We start from the raw sequence: 25,105 nt of genomic DNA, 5'->3' as shown, positions 1-25,105 counted from the left end.
TCAAAGTTATGCAAAACTTTTATTGAGAAATTAGTTAAACTGTTGTAATTATACTATCAATCATATGATAACAAGTATATTAACATTGTTGTGTAGCAATCATAAATATGATTATTTATTTTGCCTCTTGTATCACACGTATATGTGTACGAGTGTTTCAAAATAAAGTATATTGTTTTGTTCTACGATGTGAAGGTCAATCAAATGAACGAGAGATCAATAACAATGAAATTATAGAAAAACTGGTATTTCAACTAAAATTTCTAAGAGTATTCAATAACTTATATTCTTAGAATATGAATAATTTCAGGATGCGGGCGTGTATTTTGTAAGAGAAAATTCTCGGACTAGTGGTAATTTCGCTGAGGATTCGGGTATGACACAGCTAAACGGAAAAAATAAAACACTCTGATTTTGATTGTACGGTGAATCATAGTTTAAAATTGTTTTATAAAGAACGTGTTATATATAAAACTGTATGCTGTATATCTAACAGTAAATGAATAAAAAACCAGTAAAATATTGGTGATATACACGCAGAGAAATGATTTGGTTATATCAATGGTAGGTGCCTCTTAGCGATTTTTTTTTAAATTATATAAATGGCTCTTATTTAAAGTTACACTTTTATGACAGTTGTTATCGATTCGTTTGATGTGTTTCAGCTATTGATTTTGCCATTTGAAAAGGGACTATCCGCTTTGAATTTTCCTTGAAGTTCGGTATTTATGTTATCTTCATTTTTTTTACAGATGACAATTCTTACCTCTATCATTTTTATGCTCAATTGTAACTTTTATTGTTGCCTTAGTCACCGAAATGTTTGAATGAAAAAATTAAATTTCCAAATCGGTATATTACATTGATAAGCTGTTAATTAATTTCTACATATACGAAACATAAACGCCTTCATATATAATAAACCGTAATCATACGGCGAATGAAACAGGAAATAAATAAACTGATAGAAATCGTATGTAAAAAAAATTCATCCGGTCCACATTAAATTTTAGGCTCAATATCATTGAAGTATTATGTTTGAGTTTCGATTAAATAATGTATTTTATGATTAATACTTTTCAAATAAATTTAACAATTCCTTTGCATTCACATGAATTATTTTGTATCAAAAATCAAGTGATATGCAAATGTAAACCTGTACATTTTCCATCGCCAAGTAGTTTTTTTAGTTGTAATCATCTTGATCATTGGCTTACTATAACAGGAGCAGGTGAACAATATTCTCAGTTATTTTTGTGGTTGTTTCCCTCTAGGATTGAAATTATGGAATTACAAATATATATATATAGCATTACATTACGTGACCTGTAAATATTACAACAATTGAAGATGACATGAAATAAATTTTGATAAAATCAAAAAAATAAATTGTGTGGGGAAATCAAAACCAATATACAAGTAACGTGTTATCGACAAATATGTGAAACGGAAAGAGGAATCGAAATGACTTAATATATCTTGAAAAGTTACATTATAACCGCACGTTTAGTATCGAAACTAAAGTTGATTTCATTGTCGTCGTCTGTGATTGATCCTGCACATTCACATTGACGACAAAGCCCTCAGTTTTGGTAAGTGGATTTTTGCTTAATAAAACAATAAACAGAAGGTCTCTTTAAAAAAATCTAATAGTAATATGTGGATTGAGTGCCATTGAGACAACTCTTTGTCCTAGTAACATTGTTTAAAAATCTAACAATTTTAGGTCAGAGTACGGTCTACAACACGGACCTTTGGCTTACACCTTACCTCAAGCCATAAAAAAACTCACAACAGATCAGCGCATAACATTTCAAACAGAAAAAAAACCAAAGGGCCAATCTATATAACTAACGAGAAACATTACCTGTTTTAAAGTAGAAAAGCCTTCTTGCCCCTTTCACATTAGAATTTTTTGAATTTTATTTCCTCCTTTAATGCATTGTATATTTTCTGCTTTTTTTAGCATGTATTGTCTACATACATTTATTTAAAAAATAACTAAAACAAGTTGACAATGATTTAAATCAAAAATAACGATTACGATAGTTTAAATATATGAAATGAACATGTGAAATGTATTTAATTGTTTCAATATATACCGAATGAAAATAAGGAAGATACAGTTAATATGGTTGAAAGCTTCTATCAAATCACCCTTTTATTTACCACATACTGTTTATCTTTGATAACCATGAAAAACATGTTGTGTAAATACTAATAACCATATCATTTGATATTATAGTAAACAAGTATGAGTAAAATGTCAGAATCAAGTAGTAAGAGGTTTTGTGGATATAAAAAACAAGAACTATCTTTAAAAAAGATATCCGACGTATTTAAATTTGAGTATATTTTAAAACTATCATTTCGATAACCTTCAGAAGCACAATGACTTAATGGTGCAGGACCTCCTTAATAAAATCTCCATCTGAATGTTACTACAAGAAATTCTTTACTAAGTCTAATTATATTAAGGCAATAATATATAAGAATATTGTGATGACACCTAAAAGTTTTATTTGTCAAAAAATCTAGTGCAAATAAAAAGAAACAAATATACATTTACTTCTGTTTACATTAAACTTAATTCATGGTTAACAAAGATAGAAACTATTGGTAGTATAAGTAGTTTCTTTCTGTTTACATTTACCAAAACCCCGCTGAAATCTCACATGCGTAGGTGCGTTCTAAAAGTCATGTACGTTCGTACAACAAAGTTTACATTAAAAATGATATGATTATATAATTGTACCGAATAAACAGCTGTCATGGATGCAAAGAGCTATTGGAGAAACAATTATTTTAATAAAAATATAAATCTTTGTAAGATCTAGGTCAAATATTTATAGTTTTTCACTTGCTTTCCATCAGGATATAATTTTCGAGACGATTTTTCAAACACAACCAAATCACCCACCGTGACAGCGTTTTGTCCAATCACAGAAAGGATTTTTGAGCATAAGTAGTCTGTTGCCATAGTGAAGCGTCCTTAAGTTCAAAGTGCACAAACCGAAACTATACTGACTACGTCGGAAAAAGACATCGGAGCTATACTTTTGTCCCCCGTGCAACGCGTTGCGGGGGAAATAGAAATACCGTTGTCAGTCCGTATATTTTAGCGCTCGCACATCTTGAATTAAGATGTTTTATTAAACTTACATTAAATATTTATATCATCATTGTCTCAGACAAGTTCGAAAATCAGTGGCGATCAACTATTCTTTTAAAAGAGCGATGCTCCTAGGAAACATGAATGATATGGAAAATTGCATTGCTAGCACTTTCAATTCATGTCAGATTTTTATGAACTTAAATTACTAGTATTGGTTTTCGGACGATTTCGAAATAAACTCATCATAGATACCAGAATGATTTAGTGCATATTGATTGTTTTTTAAAATAAGTCATGCCCCTTGGTAACATTAATGTTATGGTAAATTGCATTGTAAGGATTCTCGTGTTGACAATTTTTGACAGATTTTTATGGAACTTATATTAAAGTTTTTATCAGCAATGTCTTCGACGACGTAAAAAATAAGCGCCGATCTAATTATTTTATAGAGTTTGCACCTTAGAAATATTACTTCTATGGAAAAGTGGAAGTTAATGCTCTCATGTATACATTTTTTGTCCGATATTTATCAAATTCATATCAAAGGGTATCATATACAAATTGTAATTGACGAGTAAATATTTTAATGAGTTGTATGTCCCTTGGAAATATAAGAAACTGTTCTTAAGTTTTCAATTCTGTAAGATAATTTAAAAAAAAAGATTGAAAAAACAAAAATACATGTTTTAGTTATTAATTTTGGACAGATAATATGCGTTGCGCTGGGGACAATGTAATTGCATTTTTCATAATTTGTTTAAGTTTATTTAGGTGTTGGATTTTTTCGCTGCACACGGATATTTAATTCGAATTGAATTCGAATGGAATGCGAATCGAATTCGCTAATCGCGATCACACACTCTTCTTTTTTAATTCGAATTGATTCGAATTAACTAATTCGAATTAGTCAATTCGCATTGGAAATACGTTTTTGTTAATACAAATTAAAAGTTAACGTCGTTTGGTCAGTAAAGCGAAGTTGACGCGAATTCTAATTCGAATTAGAAGTGACGTTAGGACGTAAAACGTTTCGAATGCGAATTAAACTAATTCGAATTAGTTAATGCGAATCGAATTCGAATTACGTGTGGACTCAGCATTATATAGATGATAATGCCTTATGCGTACGAAAATATATATGGCAAAAGGAAATTATTATAGGAAATCAGTAGTTTCATGTCGATTGTACTAATAAGCTTAGTTACACGATTTGAAACTCCTCATTCAAGGAAACGATTAAAATTTAAATCGTATTAATTTATATTGTAATAAGTTATTCTAATTTTAAATGTTATTTTCTTCCTGTTCAGTATTGATTTCTGTATACAAATCTTGAAAAGACATTAATCAGACTGTGTTATTGTTTGTAACTTAGAAATCTTCTATTTACTTCATTTGACTTCTTGAAAACTTAAAAAAGAATTTAATGATAAGATTCCAGATTTAACATGACATAAGAATCCAGTTCATATATACTAAAAGTGTAATGTGCCTAACAGTGAACAATGTATCGGTTTGGAATCAAAGATCTCTGAAACTCTTATATTACAACAATTTCGTATTTCAATATAATAAATAGATGTTTAACGCCTATTAGATGTGATATCTAAATATTAGTGTTGTCAACGGTTAACCGGTTAACCGGTTAATCGGTCGAACGACCGAATACCGAATACCAAAATCGTTAACCGGTTAACCGGACTTTTTTTCAATTTTGACAGATTTTATATAAAATTGTATTGAAATCATTAAATAGTTAGGTTTTATTTAAAAATTGTCGTCTTGGTAATTAATTTGACAGAACAATTGTCCAGTAAATTGATTGCTACTGTTAATCCTATACACATAAAATTAATTAATTAATTAGAACTTGTATCTCAGCTTGAGGCAGGATCTTAAAGAAACATAATTAGTATATTTGTTTTTTTAATAGAAACTCTAAATCAGTAATGCGATTAAATTTTACGATTTACTTCATTGCTTCGTTTCTGATCTAATAGTGTGTAAACCTACACCTAAATGTACAACCTCCGTCTCGCAAGGGTTAGTCTTACTTTAAACGAAATGCTAACTAAAAATTTGTATAATGCAAACCAATGTGAATGTACTCAATGTATACGACGTGATAGTACGAGTAACATGCAAACAAAGTAAAGAATCGGTGAACTATAGTTGTGAATTTCTGTGTCATTTCAATCTCTTTGTGGAGAATTGTCTCATTGGCAATCATCTTCTTTTTTATAATTAATCATTTTAATTGAAACACACATTTATTTTCGGAGTCAACAAGTGAAAAGAAACTTTGTTAGAATAATCCGTTTCAGACATATTCAATTCTACGAGATCAAGAAGGTTTTTCTATTTTCAATCTGTAGTTGGTACAAACGCTATAGTTGATACGGTGTAGTTGATTAATAAAAGTCAAACTTCGACAGGAATCCTCACACACCAGCCTTATATCAAAGAGGACAAACTTCAATTATAAAAAGCGTAAATTTATGACTTGGATGAAAGGTTGTCAAATTGACACTCATACCACATGTGTAGGGTACTATTGATAAGGCTTTCAAGTACCAACTCAAACTACCGGTTAACCGGTTAATCGGTCGAACGATTATCCGAGTAACCGGTTAGGCAAAAGTGTACGATTTGACAACACTACTAAATATATCATGAAAGTAGCTGAATATGATTTAATTTTTTTTTATTACGATAGCATACGTATTTGTTGTTTCATACGGAAAATTTTGACTGCCACTGGTTGTTGGATAGATAAAGATATTTTGTTTATTATCAGTGCAGCTTCATGTCTCTCAGAGAATTACTGCTAGGATCTTTGACGTACTAAGAGCGTTGAACTAGGATACACGAGGCATCTGTGTATTTGTAATTCCTGCATAGTCATCGGACATTTACTTAATCAAGGACTTTTTTCTATCGTTCCTTTGTTCTTAATCCTATCTACCAATAAAATTAGTTTTGGGGAGGGCTAGGCTATCTGTATGTTAAAAAAAAAAGAATGCATTGACTGTTTGAGGCTCTGTGTGTGACCTATGGCAGTTTTGGAGGTCAAGCTGTGTTGTACAAGAATCTATAAAATATTTTGGGATGCTATGAAGAACAAATACGCTAAATTCATTCAAGTGTGGACATCACAATATAGCAACTAATTACATAATAATTAATCATGTAATAATTATGTCATAATGAAATTATCACAATTTGAAAGGTTACTCTTTCTTCTTTATTTTGGTTGCTTTATTAGTTTTCCTTTTACATAACATCCAATTGCAATTACTGCATTAATATTCGGGACGAAGTTTGGAAAATTTTGACTGCAACTGATTTGTCGGATAGGGCAGACATTTTCCTTATCAACGGTTCATCTACGGGCCTCTCAGAGAATTATTGCAAGCGTCCATTAACGATAAAAAAAAAAGAAGAAGCAAAATCACAAAAATACTGATTCCCGAGGAAAATTCAAAACAGATAATTCCTGAAAAAAATGACAAAATCAAAAGATCAAACACATTAAACGTATGATTAACAACTGTCATATTCCTGACCTGGTGCAGGTATTTACTGATATATCAAATTTAGGATTTAATCTGGTTTATGGCTAGCTGAACCTCTCAGTTGAATGGATGTCGTCTAAAATTTCATTATATTGACAACTATGTGTAAACAGAACGCACAGACATAATAGGTAAAAATGTCACAAATAGATGTACCGCAGTCAACATTGCATTATGATATAAATATTACTTTAACTGTTGTGTCTGTTTTTATTGCTATACATTATACGAGACTCTGTACTTATTCATCTCTCATTTTATTATTGTTCTAATAGTTTTTGTATTGTTGTCTCACATTTTTGCCGATCTGCTTTGCCTATATGCTTTTTTGTGTTTCTTTAATACATATGACGTGGCTCGTCTACTTATACATCCCGTCATTATGTTATTGTGCTATTATAAATTTGTGTATTGTTGACTTTTATTTTAAGCTAAAACATTTATCATTCGTGGTCCGTCGTCGTCCGTCGTCGTAAATTTTTACAAAAATCTCCTCCTCTAAAACTACTGGGCCATATTTAACCAAACTTGGCTACAATCATCATTGGGGTATCTAAAATGTGTGCGGTGAGCCGTCCAACCAAGATGGCCGCCATAGCTAAAAATAGAACATAGAGGGAAAATGTAGTTTTGGGCTTATAACTCTGAAACCAAAGCATTTAGAGAAAATCTGACAGAAGGTAAAATTCTTATAAAGTCAAGATCTATCTGCCCTGAAAAGGAGATTTTGCCATTTTTGGTAATTATCTTGAATATTATAATAGATAGAGATAAACTATAAACAGCAATAAGGTTCAGCATAGTAAGATCTACAAATAAGTCATCATGACCAAAATGGTCGGTTGACCCCTGAAGGAGATATTGCCCTTTATTGTCATTTTTTCCTTTTTTTGTATTTTTTTGTAATGTTTTACATAAATCTTCTCCTCTGAAACTACTGGACTAAATTTGACTTAGCCACAATCATCATTGGTGTATCTGGTTTATAAAATGTGTGCGGCGACCCATCCAACCAACCAAAATGGCCGCAAGGCTAAACATAGAAAATAGGGTAACATGTAGATTTTTGCTAATAACTGTGAAACGAATATTTAAAGCACTTAGAGAAAATCTGACATGAGGTTAGTTAAGTCAATATCTATCTGCTTTGAAATTTTTACATGAATCGGACAACCGGTTGTTGAGATGCTGTCCCTCAATTATTAATTTTTAAAGAAATTTTGTTGTTTTATGGTCAGTTGACCCCTTATGGAGTTATTGCCATTAATAGTCAATTTTTAACAATTTTTGTAATTTTACAAAATATTTTCTTCTGTTAATAATGGGCCAAGGTCATTATAGATAGAGATAATTGTAAGAAGCAAGAATGTTCAGTAAAGTAAGATCTACGAACACATCAACATCACCATCACCAGAACACAATTTTGTCATGAATCCATCTGTGTTTTTTGTTTAATGTGCATATATACCAAGGTGAGCACCACAGGCTCAAGAGCCTCTAGTTGCTATTGTGCTTTGTCCATATACCTTATTGTGCTTCTTAGTTACATATTATTTTGTTTATATAGTGATTTTGATTATAACACAAAATTGACTACTGTACTCAGATTTTGACATTTTTACCTATATGTCTGTTTTGATCACATATCGTTGTCAATATAATGAAATTTAATGCGACTGTCAAACAAGTGAGAGGTTTAGCTAGCTGTAAAATCAAATTTAATCCGTCATTTCATACATAAAAACATTCCTGTACCAAGTCAGAATTATGACAGTTAATATCCATTCGATTGGTGTGGTTGAGCTTTCTATTTTGCCATTTGATTTGGGACGTTCCGTATTCCTCGGGGTTCAGTATTTTTCTTTATTATACTCTTAACTTAAAGTTGTTTGTTAATAAGTGGGTGTTATCAAATGTATCGTTTCGAGCGTTCTAGGTGAAAATAAATCCCCAAAAGCGCATAGAACGCAAGAAAAGTGCATGTAATAGTTTAGATATTTATTTGAGGCTTATAATTTACCTTTTGTAGTCATAAGATATGGATCGTGGTTTGGAGTGACTTTTAAAAGGAAGGATTAATACCTGGTTAAAAAAGGTATGCATATGAGAATTATGATTATTAATAAAGCAAAATCATGACCTTATTATCTTACTCCTTCGAAACATTGTATATCTTTAAAAAAAAAAGACCTTACACAATACTTGCGAAAACGTTGACTTTATTTTAAGAGTGATTATTAAAAATAATAATGCTGAAAGGGAATACTTTTTTGAGAAAAGGTAATTGCAGAAATGTAAAACCAGAGACATATGATACAATTTTTTGTATAATTACAAGTAAAACGGTATAAAAAAAAACACTTGATAAAGTAGTTCAGCCAAATAATTTATATGATTTCCTTTATGACATATCTTATTACTTTCACTTTAATAAAAGCTTTTACAATATGACTGTATAGCCTCAAAATTGGTTAAAACCTTTACCCAGTTTATCTTTTACAAAAAGGTAAATAAAGATTCATTGTTATTGAATGATTACACTTGCAGATATATTAAAAAAAAGTGGTAGCATGCATCAAGCTTTATAAATATTGCATTTATGAAGCAGAAAATTCAAGGATTTGTATTCTTCAAATCATTTTTTTACTGATTAGACTTATTGATAAAGGTAAACGTCACCTTTTGTTGTGCAATTGTTGTTTGCTCCATATTAATCCATATTTGACATAATTTGTTTATTATCATATTATGTGTGGATGAGGAAGAAATCTATTTTTGTTGTCATTTTAAAGATTTGGATTTTCAATATTGTATGGAAAAAATTTCACACCAGATATATAAACTAAATGTTCCTTTCTATTTTTATAATTTCTATTCTGATCCAATCATACATGGCATATAAGTTCCACACACACAACCTTTTATTTACACCCCCTCTGATAGCTTTATTAAAAAAACCCACAATATTTAGGTATTTCTCTCACCATTTCCCCCGTGATGATTATAAAGTTTTACAAAGTTAGATAACATATGCTTTTAGCAAATAAGAAATATTAAAAAAACAATTGTGAATTTGGAACGTCAGTTTTTCAATTTTATTACATTTCTCAATAAACCTTTTTCTATAAATTGACATTATTCGTTGTTATGGTTGATTTCAGGAATGCAGTGGGATTTTCTTAGAAAAAGATGCCAATTCCATGTATTTCCAACGAAACACATGACGAAGTTTTGGCTATAAAGGAAATAAATAAGACATGTCATCTAGCACAGACAAAAGGTGGGTGTACTGTAAATTCTTCAAAATCTGAAATTCTTCAAAATATTTCCATTATATTAAAATAATTTCCGTGTCATGTAATTACATATACATGTAATATTTTCAGCAAGTTAAGGATGTCTGCTTGTCATGTTTTGGAATTTTAGTCAGATTTTCGGAATCCTCTGGTTATATCCATTTGAATGCCTTAAAATATTTTCCCCATGAACCCCCATTTTTCTTTTTACAAATCTTTTACATGTAAAGTTATTAGTCATTTGTAAAAGTCTTATAAAATTTTAATTATTTTTAAATAGTATTTCAGAACTTTAACTGGTCAATGGTAAAGCTATGTAAAGTCAAGAGAGAAAATTTTCCCGCCAAAATTCCAATGGCTTATATCTCGAAAACAAGCAAATTGACCCCTATTTTTTTTGTTGCTTTTTTGATTCTTCAATTTATTCCCTATCAAAACATACTAGTTTAATGAAAAGTTATTTATTTTGAAATTGAGCAGCGAACATCCTTAATTTATAATTTGTCTTTATAACTTCATTTCTATTATTGTTATTGTTATAATTATCATAGTTATTAATTTTTTTTTGTAAAAGAAAAGAGGGACGAAAGATACCAAAGGGACAGTCAAACTCATAAATCTAAAACAAACTGACAACGCCATGGCTAGAAATGAAAAAAGACAAACAGAAAAATAATAGTACACATGACACAACATAGAAACCTAAAGAATAAACAACACGAACCCCACCAAAAACTAGGGTGATCTCATGTGCTCCGGAAGGGTAAGCAGATCCTGCTCCACATGTGGCACCCGTCGTGCTGCTTAGGTGATTACAAATCCGGTAAATAGTCTTATTCTGTAGGTCACATTCATGAAAGGGAAGGAGGTTGTAGTTACGACGTAAGGAAAATATCCGATATCATTTGTGAAATGGTTATTCCATAACGGTTAACCAACTCTCAATGTAAGTTTGTTGATAAGTCATCTTTTTTGTACATTGTTCGGAAAGTCTCGGTCACAAAATGATTATATAGCATATATAAGCTCTTCAGGAAAAATCTACTCTTTTTCTGGATTTAGGAAACTATACTGTCTTTCTTTTATACTTTTGTTTTGTTTCGTGTTTTTACAGGAAATGTAGATGATCACCTTCTTGATGTTGAAAACAAATTGAAAAAGCTGTTGTGTGTGAGTTGTGATTACTATATAATAACGATAGTTGCACATAATATTTCTATTTCCCCTCATAGTTGAGTCTTTGTAGTATATGGCGGGTTATTTATAAGATTAAATGAAAATCACAGATCAAACAAGTGGTTCCCTCTCTTATAATTTTTTTTTGACGAAATGCTAGAGAGTGTTGTCTTTTAATTTTAAGGGATGTTAATCAGGTGGTAATATCAATATTCAAAGCAACAAGATCTCAGTGTGACAAAATATTAAACTATTTTAAAGAGAAACAAATGGCTTGATACAGCTAAGAAGGGAAAACATATTGTTAAGAAAAAAAGAACAACCTCTGAATTTCAAGTCCTGGCTTTTGACAAGTACACAATGTATATGGCGAGGTAAAACAAGTAAGTGAACAATCAACCAATCAACCGCGGGCAACACACCCTAAGATCAAACTGGCAAATCAGTTGATAACTGCTTGACTCATCAAATTAGTACTAAGCACATAACTTATATCAAAAAGAGAAACTTAAAATCATGAAGTACCTGTTAAGGAGTCGCAGTCATTGAAATTGTTTCAAAGCCCGACATGTGTTCCCCTTGGTTCGTGTTTGTACTTAGCATGGGTTAATTGGGAACAAATTCAATACAACCAGTTTAAATTATTCAAGACAAAGTCGAAAAAATATACAGGATCAACAAGCGTGGTATCAAACAAATGAAAATATTATATATATATAATGTACCCAACATCATGTACGTTTCTTATCAATACGCTTGAAAACTCGACAAGACAAGCAGTTTATACTTATACAAAACATGTCTTCAAGATATACGTCATGCATTATGTTTTATTTTACTGAAATTTATGAGAGTTTTTTTTCAGGACAAATGTAAAACCAAAGATGAATTAATAATAAAATTACAGGCTTTACAACTGTCGATACCACTTGCACTAGACAAAAGTCAATATGCCAAGATAGGTGTCATATTGGAGCTGACACAAGAGGTGGGTTTTATTCATCTGACAAATGTATACCTCGTTTGTTGTATAAGCTAAATGTGTGTAAAGAAGAAGGCGGAATAAAATGTTAATGTTTAGTTGTCAACTATCATTGAGTACCAGTAACTAATCATTATAACTGACTTGTTTGACGTATTAAATTATAATCTGGGTACTTTTGATAACTATATACACCACTGGGTCGAGTCCACTGCTGGTGGACGTTTTGTCCAGCAGTCAGCACTTAGGTGTAGACATGAATTTAAATTATATGGTCATTATTTATAAATTTCCCCTTTACAAAACTTTGAATTGTTCGAAAAACTAAGGATTTTCGTATCCCAGGATAGATTACCTTAGCCGTATTCGGCACAACTTTTCGGAATTTTGGGTCCTCGATGCTTTTCAACTGTGTACTTTTTTGGCTATATAACTATTTTGATCTGAGCGTCACTGATGAGTATTAAATATATGTAGACAAAACGCGCGTCAGGCGTATTAAATGATAATCCTAGTACATTTGATAACTATTGGCAGTTGATATCTAATTGTACGTTTCAATGTATTTTGTATTATCGCTATTTTGTGCATTTTTCCTTTGATCTTTTTTTGTGATAATTTTCATATCATGCTACTCGCTTGAGATGGAATAATTATCACTAGAAACTAATGAGGCCACGTGGCGTTGCTAACGAAATTGACATGAACATGATGAAATTGACAACGTCGTCATAGGTAAAATAGCGATAAACAGATTATCATTGGTCATCTCAACTCGATTGCTTTTCTCACTTCCGCTGTTCCAGCTCAAGCGAGAAAATCAATCTCGTTGAGATAATCAACGATAATCTACAATTATCGTTTGTTCTTTGTTTTTTGTTGCACTTCATTATTTTGATGCTTTATTGTTGTCGTTTTATAGTTGATGTGTTTCCCTCAGGTTTAGTTTGTAACCTGGATTTGGTTTCTTTCAATCGGTTTATGACTTTTGAACAGCGGTATACTACTGTTTGCGTTACATGCAGCAACTTTGAACATACTATTATTCCATAGATAAGAAAATGAAACGTATATTTTGATTATTCTTTTTAGATGTAAGGTAATATATTGGCCCTATTCCGCCTACGACAACAGAAGCAAAAGCGAGATATATAAATATCCTACATGCCGTCGATGAGAAATGAATTTTTAAATTAGATCCTACGGTGTGTTGTTACACTACTGTTCCTGGCAATGGGGGTAAACGCTCAATAATTTGTTGAACCAACACAACATTTTCTATGTTTTAGTGCTTTTTTCCAATTAAGTGGATGTCGTTCTTCCTGAATGTCACATTTGGTGTAAGCGTACACCAGGCCGTTTGTATTCTCTTTTTTATTGATTCAATTTTTTTCATTGGGTTTAATAGCCAACTACTTGGTTGTCGTACGTTTTATTTGACCTAAAGCTGTTTATCTCCTCGTCCTTTGGTTTTTGGTGCAGAGTTGTCTCATTGGTAATCCATTTCTTCTTCCTATTTTGTAATGTTCAATTATGTGTATTTTTCAGGTTCAGAAAACTTTTGATCTGACACATGGTGAAGGTATTATTTTCTAATGAATGCAGATGTAAATAATTTGCTTCAGTTTTAACAATTTTCTGAAATCTGGCTTTGCTTTTCACCTTTATTCGAACATAATGGAATATACATGCGTGAACATTTTATTTTCTTTGTAACATTATTCTACAAATGTACATGGGAAGTAATAAAACTAAAACCTTTAGAAAATAAAGCACAGAAGACCCCTTTAAAGTTAGAACTTCGGCTCAAGCGATTCTTAAATAAATACGTCATGTACAACAAGCAGGGGGAGGTGTGTATTAAACACATTTCCGAGAAGGTACAAGTTTTCAAGCACAGTGCCGAAGGAATTGTTTCCAAACATTAATAAATTTCCTGCAAATACAAAATGTACTCCTGTCATATATGTTTTTAGTACAACAAATACCAATGAAGATGTTTAAACTTGATTCAACCACATTTGATAAAACAGACATATAATAAAGCGTCTTCGTCAAGTTCTAGAGGCAGTACCGAAAGCTGCGATTTTATATATGCTCACATGAATGTAACTGTAAATCATACATACAAGGTTGCGCTTTTGACCCTTTATCTTTATGTGCTTATAATGCATTTGATTCATTTAGATTGCATTTTTTTTTAATTTATTAAAGAATATAATTAGCGTAAATGCATTGGCTGTTTTCTGCTATTTGGTAAGTTTGTTGTATCTTTGACACATTCATTGTTTCCGTTCTTGGTTCTATTATAGATCTACATGTATGTCCCGTTTAAACTGAGCTATTAAACGATTGAAACAACTTTTACATCGCTACTATAAACTACCGGTGACAAGCCTGTGATCATAATACGTATAACAAATTGGTCTCACAAGACGTGCTATCAACTCATATGAATTGTGGTCCGCACGAATATAAAATAATGCGTAAAGGTATATCACCTAAAATAGATATACATCTTATAATCATTTGTCCCGGATATATTTTTAACAAAGATTTATCCATTATAAAGCACTACTATGTTTGTGTTTCCTTATATTTGAAAGCTGTTCCAAATAACGCATGAACGAGTTATTAAACAGTTTTTTTTAAACGCCCACAAAGACGGAAGCGTTATAACTTTTTGTCAATCTACAAAGACAAGTAAGTCATGCTTCCACAATTTTATAAATGTTGGGTCTTATAACCTAGCCACCTTTCATTGTTGACAGTATAGATATAAGTATCTCCAGAGTTATTCGTTAGGAGCCAGGCATTTTTTCACACTCTAGTATGCTTTGGTAAATCCTTATGACATTTACTGATGACTCTTATGTAGACGAAATGCGAGTCTGGCGTACTAAATTATAATCCTGGTACCTTTGATAACTATTAAAACATTGTTTATTAATACATTTAGTATCTTTGATGAGTGTTTACAACAATTTGATCAATTCATTCTGCAAAGAGAACAAAAAAAAAATTTGCAGGTTTATGTATCTTCAGGCATTAAAACTTTGTTCATTCAATGCTTAATAGATTCGGTGTAAATTCATAAGAATATCCTTCGAAATCAAAAGTACGCATTCAATTAACCTTCAAAAAAGATTCAACGATACATGTATTGTTCTTAATACAAAACCACAACAATTTTAATTTTATGGTTTTGGTCATTACACTTGACAATATTACAGGTGCATGTGGAACAAAATATGCTTTAACGCTAATACAATTTATGTAAGCTTTTAATCACCACTTTATGCGTCCATGTCTAGTGCTTTTATACTTTTGCGTTACCTTTTAAATTAGAAATTAAAAAAAGGATAATTGTATTAAGTTACTAGTTTCTATTCTACATTGTTTTAGACGCAGACATATATAAACAGTCTTCTAAGTGTCTACCACCAAGATCACATACAGTTTCAGATAAAAGCTACCAGTTCAACAAACCTCGGGTAACGAATTTCAGCAATTTTATACATGTGTTTGAAAATATTGATCCCTTTTTCGGCCTTTCATGACATAAAAAGATGGGACAGAATATCAAAGTCGGGTTAAAATCCATATAGATTAGAAAAACAACAGACCAACCAATGGCCAAACGAAAAACTTAGAAAACAAACAACATTCTGTAATACATTTTATTTTTTTTGCAAAACGAGCGCAATTAAAAAACTAGATGTAATATCTTTAATGTAAGTTCTTATGTTCTCGTTCCACTTTTGGTACCCGTTGTTTTATCTTTTGGCAATTAAACATTCGATGATGCCACAATTGAGTGAAATAATTGCAACTCCGACAAACAAAAAAATTCCGTGGTTGTTTGTAACAGTGTCTTTTTGAACGTTATTTGTCGTTTCATAACTTTCCATAAGATCATGATTTCATCCGTAAATCTTCGAAAGGATTACTTCATCCTTAACATAGGGTGCAAATTATTTAGCTCCAGCGCTTATTTATACCCATATATTTAAATCCAGTTGGCTTTCTAATGTTTGAGTTTGAGCGTTCTTGCTGAATGTAATTCTGTAAAATCTTTTCGGAGGCACGAAATTTACAAATTCTTCTTGTCATTGTAAATAGTAAACCTCTTTCATATATATATATATAATACGCACGGGAAGCTGCCATTAAGCATTTAACAATCAAAGCTAGTAAAAAAGAATTCAGATATGAATTGTCGTAAATTGGATACACTTCGTCTGGAACACTCATAAAACCCATTTTTTAGAAAGAACAAAAAATCAATGAATAAGATTTATGCATATTTAAAAAAAATAGTGATTTAAAGTCATATGAAACCTCATATTAAAAAAAATTGATAGTTTTTAATTTTAAACTTATGTACATATACTTTTATCTAAAGAAAATACTTGTCAACATGAAGAAGAAGTTTACTATAATGCGTAAACAAATTATCAAAACGTGCACAGAAGACTAAGTTTATGATATATACATGCATTGGTTCAAGAATTGGATAAACATTATTTTCCACCAGTCACCCGTTTCATATGACTTTAATATTTTGAAAAATAAAAATAGTAACACAGGGTTATGTCGCGAATACCTGTATATAATTGAAGTATAGTAGACTTATCACAGATGCCTTGCAAGATAAACATTTGTAAGTCTGACGCAAAAGACTCGTCAGTGAATCTCAAATAAAAAAAGGTTAAAAAAAAAAAAAAATAAAAAAAAAATATAGTACGAAGATGAAGAGCATTCCGAAATGTTAGATTTTATAAACTGTCTTATTGCTGCATGCCTTTGGATTTCACACTTCTTTAAAGCTTATCTTAACATAAATCAGCCACTCAATTATGTTATTTTTCGAAATTCTTTAGTACATACATAAATAAATAAGGCATATCCTTGCGAACGAAATATAGATGCATTTAAATATAAAAGTTGATTGATGTTGAAACTCGAACTTTTAAAAAAGTTCAAATAAGAGGAAGATCACCAGATTCCTCTTAACATATATTGAAAGTATTTTAAAGTGCAACAGAGCAAGTGTTATATAATTTTGAAAAACCGCCGTTTACAAACTGAGTTTTCATTGATGACACCTTTGGTTTCCTTTTATTCCGATGTGTGTGTTGATAAACATGGTTTTACAATAGTAATTTTCGCGCCCTTTATAGCTTGTTGTTCGGTGTGAGCCAAGTCTCCGTGTTGAAGACCGTACATTGACCTATAATGGTTTACCTTTTTTTTAAATTGTTATTTGGATGAAGAGTTGTCTCGTTGGCACTCACACCACATCTTCCTATATCTAAACACAAATATATATCTATGTATGAATAAGTTGATCAAATTTTGGCAATTGTAAAATTCGCCACATTTATAAAAGCATGATTATGAGGACTAAACCGCATATTATCTAGTTTAACTTAAAGTCGTGTATGCTAATGCAATAATAAAATCAAATATCATTGACCTGGTTGACAGTTATACTCTCAACCTCTGCTTATGACGTTATACCTCAATCTCACTGAGGGAGGTTTCTGTTGACTTACATTTGAAATGATAAATATTACAGGAGACAGGTGAACCATCTGCATGCCGGAAAACAAACATAACCAGTGACAAAATAGTCAGTCTCTTGAGGTAAGCACAAATGTAGATGTGAATAAATTAGAAACGTGGTTTCCTTTCCCCAAAAACAATAATCCAAAAACGAATTTGTTGACTGATATACCTGTTTCTCAACGCACCTGTTTTCGTTGTTTTAGAATTCAAGAAAAAATGATATAGCCATGGTAAAAAAAAAGACAAAAATGACAAAACGACGAACATTTTCACTAATCACCACATAGATTACTAAAAGTAAAGTAAAATAAATTGTCTTAATTTACTTCAACATTAGATTACCGTAAGAAACAATTCAAAAACTGTTAATAGATTAATGCAATCACGTTAATCAAACTAGTCAAAGTTGTGTATATATATATACCAACAGTTGATTGCTTACAGTTTAGTACTAGATACACCAGCACACATCTACTGAGTACGCAAAGAATTTAATACAAAAAATGGGGTCGGTACCGCAGCTGCTGAAGTATAAGTATATGAAGGCAACGTCGAATAGTAATAATTGATTCTTTATGCATGATTTTATTATTTTATACAACAAATTACTGATTTTAATGAAACACTTTGTCACTAAATTTCTTTTTTTTTATAATGTTATAATGTGTTATAACAAAAACTGGAACGCAATAAGGCAGAGATTACAGTAGCCAAAAGATAATAAATCAATCTTTTAAATTAACTTTATAAAAACATTATGTCGAAAAATTACAAACAATTCTTGAATATCCAACATATTTGAGTTATAATTTTTAGGACAAAAGAACTGCTTTCTACTACAAAAGACGAAATATTGTATCCAGGACATCAACCTGTGAAGTAAGATTTTTTAAATCATTTTAAATGCATTGTTCCTGGTAAATATCGAAGTAAAACAATATGAAGTACAAGAAAAGGGTCGCTGATCCGTTAGGGGAGGAATTGGCTCCTTTAAACATGTTTAATAAAATTAACGGTACCAATTTTCTTGCACCAGATGCGCATTTCGACAATACATGTCTCTTCAGTGATGCTCGTGATTAACCCCGCCACATTCTGTATGTGCTTGTCCCAAGTCCGAAGCCTTTAATTTTATTGTTGTCGTTTGGTACTGTATATAACATTTTTTTTTATTCATTGTTAGGTTTTGTACATAAATCTGTACGTTAGTTTTATCGTTTGAATTGTTTTACATTTGTTTTTTCGGGAACTTTACTTGACCATATGGGGTTGTGCTCAGCGTTGAATGCCGTAAAGTGTCTAAAAGTTGTTAACTTTATGTCATTTGGTCAAGGTAGGAGAATTGTCAAATTGGTAACCGTACCACATCTTCCTACTTTTATATCAGAAATGACCCAGTATATAACTGAACATTAAAAGAATTTTAAAAACTTTAATCATTATTTCCAAAAAACCGGCTACACAATCTTTTTTTTTAATCATTTGAAAGTCTCGAAGTTTGCTAATCATGCACTTCTTTTTTAAAAGCAATTTTAAAAAATCAGGCTTCAGTTATGTGAAACAACTATTGAAGCCAGATGGGAACACTAAAATTCCAAAGATTTTGTATATATATCCATATATATATATATGAATATGTGATATGAGTTCCAATGAGACAACTCTCCATCCATGTCACAATTAATTTGTAAAAGTAACCCATTATAGATTAAAAGTACGGTCTTCAACACGGAGCCTTGGTCCATGCCGAACAGCCCACAAATGACATACAATCGAAGTCCCTCTTCTCATACAGTGGTATAAAACGTTTGAGTTTACCATTTACCCTAGTATTCCTCATCAATAAAAAAGGTCGACGGATTGAAAGAGTTAATCTATTTTTGTTTCATAAAAAGAATGGCGAACGAAGATGCAAATATCTTATTTTGGAAGGGACGAATCATACCTTGTAAGACACTCAGATGAAAAAATTCTATAAAACTGACACCAAAAAGATATTTGATTTATAAATGAGCTTTTTATGGAGAATGAAATGAAGTAACCATCACCCATTTAAAATAAAATAACCAAAATTATAAGGAATATTGAAATCGGAAAATCATTCATCAAACGGCAAAATCAAAAGTGCAAAGCATCAAATGAAAGGAAACCAACTGTCATACTCCTGGCATGGTACATGCTTTACTATTGTATAAAAAAATGGTGGATTAAAAATCTGGTTTCATAGCTAGCTAAACCTCTCACTTGTATGACAGTCGCACAATAATCCATTATATTGACAACAACGTGTGGACTTACTATAAACTCATCAAAGATACGAGTATTGAAATTTTATATTTGTGCCAGACGCGCGTTTCAATGACGCACGGATCAAAAATGATAAACGCCAAATAAAATACGAAGTTGAAGAGCATTGAAGACCAAATATCCCTAAACGTTTTGCCAGATACAGCTACGGTAATTTATTCATGAGGCAGATAAGCCTTATTATTTCAAAATAACTCAAAGTTTTGTACCCAGTTAATTTATAAGTAGTGTGACAATACAAACAAACAGACATTATAGATGAAAATATCACAAATAGGAGTACAGCTGTCAACATTGTGTCATAATCTTTATCACTATAAAAACAAAAAAAACATGTCAACACGAAAAATAAAATTTCATACTGACAAGACACATAAGCGAAAATGAAAGAATACACAAAATTACTACAGCACAACAACACTTTGACGGAATGCATACGAACCGAGCAACGCCAAAAGGATATTACCAAACAGGAACAAAAAAGTAAAGTTTAATTATTTACAAATACAAATAAAAGAACATTATAACTAAGATAATTAACAACGTCAGTACCTATAATATATACTTTCAAGATCATCACTTATTAATTGACCGTTATTTTATCTCTGTTTCTATTGCCGTTTACAATCCATCCCTAAATTCAATTGTGATGTCACTTTACCATTTCCAAAAGTTGCGTACTTAACACCAGTACCATTACATGTGCCATATATACGTTCAGCCACTGCTATTTACCCTTGTTTGTGGTAGATTCTATGTTCACCTTAGATTTTTACAGGGGTTCATGTTGCCTTTGCTAAAATCTTGAATGTGTTTTTTTGTCCAAATATTGGCTCGAAAAAAACACTTTTAAATACAAATGACATTGATAGAAAAAAAAACACATCAAGAGTATTAGCTTTAATTTAATCGTTGTAAAGTCTTAACTTGAATAGTGTTGTAATATTGTGGCAATCTGCTTTTGTTTGCATATAGAAAATTAGTAAACTTACAGATCGTATAACATGCACTGTTATATAAATGACATATGTCCTATCAGATTATTACATGGCATTTTTCATATCGCATGTATTATCAGCCCTAGGTTCAATATCAGCCTAAGGGCCGCATGGCTCGATTTTGATATTGACCGAGGGCTGATAATACATGCGATATGAAAAATGATATGTTATGATCTTTTACTTTTAGGAATTTTGGTTATCAATGCTCTTCAACTTCGTACTTTATTTGGCCTTTTTAACTTTTTTGGATACGAGCGTCACTGATGAGTCTTTTGTAGACGAAACGCGAGTCTGGCGTATATACTAAATTTAGTCCTGGTATCTATGATGAGTTTATTTATAATATGCTTTAACAATGGAGAAAATTAACAGATTCATATATTGATCCTTTTTCCTGGTTCCCATAGAGAAGTTCAAAGATTGAAAAGTTCATGGAGGTCTGACCCCAAATTCGACATTCAATATGAAATCTTTTAATCATATTTCTCAAAATATTTTAATATGGACGAATCGACAAAAATATACGTAATGAACACTGTTTGGAAAAGTCAACTTTTTTAAAGTAACTCTCTAAATTATGTTTGAAACTTTTAAAAATGCCTCTATTTAATAATTTGTATGCCTAGTTTGGGTTTTTTTTGTTATTTTTTTTATTATTATTTTACACAATATGCTTTCCAATATCTAAATAATTGTTTTACTACAATTCTTTGTAATGTTTTTCATAGAAAACGTAGCATTGAGGTGTATTTTCCGAAATTTGCCGATTATCATCGGAATGCCATGCGATAACGTTACGGAAAGGCATGTGATAAAAATCGAAGCATGTGATAAACTTTTCATATCAGCCCGCTAAACACCATTTCGAAAAAATATGGAATTTACTTTAATTTAATGCAATTATCATACAGTTAAAATCATATATTATTAAGTCTAAGTATATGATAATTATAAATACACACTATGGTATATCGAAAAATGCGTAAAGTAAAGCACCGATTGTACAAAAGAATTTTACCTTAAATGCAGATTGATGTTGTAAACAAGTATTTCTATTCTCAATTTTAAGTATACCATATGGTATTGTTCAAAAAAATTTGAATGGTATTGTTATTGGTTTACAGTTCTGCATAAATATCAGATGCTCGCACAATAAAAAATGAAGCCTTTATTTTTGCAGTGACAAGTTTATATCGAGTAGAAATGAGACCGATTTGACGGCAGATGAACTGACAAAAGATGGAATAACCAAGGAAGATGAAACTAAAACAACGTCATTAGTCATACAGTCGAATGAGACAGTTGAGTACAAAACATTGCAACACAGCAAAACATCAATTTCTTTACTAAGAAATCAGGAACTCCTAAACAGCAGGGAAACAGTAATAAACGAAAATAAAGAGTGTGGATCTTTTAAAACATACAGGGACGAAACTAGAGGAAGGGAATTAGGACCAGAAAATGATAGGTAATAATCAGTAATTATATGAGCTCAATATGAAGAACAAAAGAAAAAAGTTAATTTGCAAAATAGAAAAGTGCATTTTATGTCCTAATCATGTTTCCCCATTTTAAATTTTAACTAGAATCATTAAGTTATCGAAAACAGAATGTTACTTGTAATTTCAGTCAATAAACAATGTTTACAGTATGACGATTTAGGGAATTAGTTCAAACGAGGGACGAAAGATACCAAAGGGACAGTCAAAGTAATTAATCGAAAATAAACTGACAACGCCATGGATAAAAAATAAAACGACAAACACACAGATAATAGTACACAGAAAACTAAAGACTAAGCAACATTAACGCCATCAGAAACTGGGGTGATCTCCTGAAGAGTACGCAGATCCTGCTCCACATGTGGCAACCGTTGTGTTGCTCATGTAATTACAAACCCGGTAAATATTCTAATTCGGTAGGTTATATCGCGGTGAAAATAGAATTGGGTTGTAGTTACGACATAAAGAACATATCTCATATCATCTATGAAACGGTTATTCCATAACGGTCAACCAACTCATGATGGAGTCCGTAAAAAATTTTGGTTTAATAGCTTCCGTGTGAGCAGCAATCCTCTACCAAGGAAATCATGATATCAAGGTACAAGACCGGGAATATCGTATCAATTGGGAGACACATACTCAGTATGCAGGCATTGCTCAAATGTTGCTATATAGAAATGGAAAGTACACAATTGGGTCCTGAAATCATCTTTATTGTCGTAAAGTTTTGTTTTCAACCAACCTTCGTTGGGAATTTCTAGATGAAAGTCAGGATATGAGGCAGACTTAACTGTATCTTTTGTATCCTTTATCTCTTGCTCGATGGGATCACTCCTTCTTTTTGTTCAAAGCGTATAATCGTTTGTGATAAGTTATTAAGAGGGATTCAGTGGATCAGCTTTTGTTTTAGAATTCTGGATTTTAAATCCGCTCCTGGCTTTGATATACTAAAAAATTAAACCGTACATTATACATTTCATTAGTCCGAAGCAGTCAAGGATGAATAAGAAAAGGAACAGTTCAAGATATATATGACCAAATACTTTCAATATAACCAAATCCATCTCAGGTCAACTTTGTCAGAGGGATAACTTATAAATTTATAAACGAACAATTTAAGAAGGTTTTGTCGTAAATCATGTCAGAACCGATAACTGAGATGATATGATCGGTGACTTCTGTTGTGTTGTAATGTTTTATAAGCCATGTTCCTTTGATACCTATTAACACCAGTGGCTTGATGCCACTGCTTTTTGGCGTTCCCCGAGGGAATCACCAGTCGAGTAGTCAACAATTCGGTGTTGTCATAAATATCAATTATATGGTCATATTTATAAATATATACCACCGTTCGCATATTTTCAAGATTATTAAGCACAATAATTAAAACATGGTTTTTTTTCATTTTATTTTTATCCAGCAAATGTCTGTCTTCTTATGAAGATTTACTTAAACATGGAAATGATGTTATTAGTAATGTAGTATCTCTACGCAAAGATATACAAGAATATGATATTGATGTGGTATTTCTACATCCAGATAGACCAGAATATGACAGAATGGCCGAGAAAGTTTTAGAACATTTGATGAAATTGGCTCCAGATCTAAAAGGAGATCTATCCAGTGATGTTTTCATTCCAGGGGAAAGCTTTTTTCAATTAGAACATTTGTTTAAAAGACATTACATTTTTGTTTTAATAACGCCTTATTACAGCTTACAAGAATCTAATGTTTTACGTCATCAAGTAGAAATAGTATTAAACATGTCCTTGAGAGATCATGATAAGAAGGGGAGAGTTATTCCAGTTTTGATGGAAAAAAATATCGACCTACCAAGTGAATTTGCATCCATCAAGCCATTCAAATTTTACTTAGCATTTTCAGAAGAACAAAAAGACAAAAAGCAACACGTCTCTAGAATTAGCGAATTATTTTTAACGAAGTTATATAACGCTCATTCATGTATTACTTAAACGTATATGTTAAGTTAGAGACTTTATAATAAGACTGCAATCTGTTACAAAACAGCAAAACATTATGTGATCTGACATTTGTTATTATGAGATATTTGACGTGTCATTATAACTTGCAATTTATATTTGATAACTAAAGGAGTAGGTCCAGTAAGACCCTTTTTTGGCCCTAAAATATAGCAGTTTTACAAAATTGTTAAAATGTAATTTTTAGTTATTTATTGGACAGTAGAATGTTTCTTCTATATAAATATGGGCTGGTTTTTTTTTTTTATTGTACAATGCACATATATTGGATATAAGCACCATTAAGCCACGCCAAATTACTGAAATCTTCACAATTACCGCATTTTAGTTAAATTTTAGACGGTTTTTGTGTAAAACGAAAGTGGCCGCATTCGTGTTCATCCTTTATATTGAAATGTAAGTTGTATTTGATGATAATACATAATATATATAAAAGTTGAGGATGAACACGAATGCGGCCACTTTCATTTTGGACAAAAAAACATCTGAAAAGTGACATTTTTCGGCATATTTGGTAGATTGTTCATATTTGAGCTTGAATCGGATCGTTTTTAATGACTGAATCAGCGAAAGACT

General features: G+C 31.3%; 1 protein-coding gene and 1 long non-coding RNA gene across 2 annotated transcripts; both read left to right on the top strand.

Moving 5' to 3' along the window:
* The first annotated feature begins 1,513 nt into the window (after positions 1-1,513).
* Positions 1,514-9,966, top strand: LOC134710834 (uncharacterized). Its single transcript, XR_010106131.1, has 3 exons — positions 1,514-1,592; positions 8,721-8,786; positions 9,853-9,966. It is a non-coding gene; the product is annotated as an uncharacterized LOC134710834 (long non-coding RNA).
* Positions 9,967-10,770: 804 nt separating this feature from the next.
* On the top strand, positions 10,771-24,862 carry LOC134701680 (uncharacterized). Its single transcript, XM_063562847.1, has 9 exons — positions 10,771-10,810; positions 11,102-11,157; positions 12,029-12,151; positions 13,694-13,727; positions 15,551-15,639; positions 17,727-17,794; positions 18,533-18,595; positions 22,205-22,492; positions 23,950-24,862. The coding sequence occupies exons 1-9, from the start codon at positions 10,771-10,773 to the stop codon at positions 24,500-24,502; spliced, it is 1,314 nt and encodes a 437-aa protein (XP_063418917.1). The 3' UTR covers positions 24,503-24,862.
* The last annotated feature ends 243 nt before the right edge of the window (positions 24,863-25,105 follow it).

Source organism: Mytilus trossulus, chromosome 1 (genome assembly GCF_036588685.1).
Source record: "Mytilus trossulus isolate FHL-02 chromosome 1, PNRI_Mtr1.1.1.hap1, whole genome shotgun sequence".
In the NCBI taxonomy this organism is placed as follows: Eukaryota; Metazoa; Mollusca; class Bivalvia; order Mytilida; family Mytilidae; genus Mytilus; species Mytilus trossulus.
Note: the sequence above shows the minus strand (reverse complement) of the source record. Positions and strands in the feature narration are given on the sequence as shown.

Bases quoted from the DNA above. Each gene is read 5' to 3' on its own strand.
- LOC134701680 (XM_063562847.1), top strand. From the start codon at position 10,771: ATGTGGCACCCGTCGTGCTGCTTAGGTGATTACAAATCCG. The intron at 12,152-13,693 runs GTGGGTTTTATT...TGTATTTTTCAG, and splicing joins TATTGGAGCTGACACAAGAG to GTTCAGAAAACTTTTGATCT. The intron at 22,493-23,949 runs GTAATAATCAGT...ATTTTTATCCAG, and splicing joins TTAGGACCAGAAAATGATAG to CAAATGTCTGTCTTCTTATG.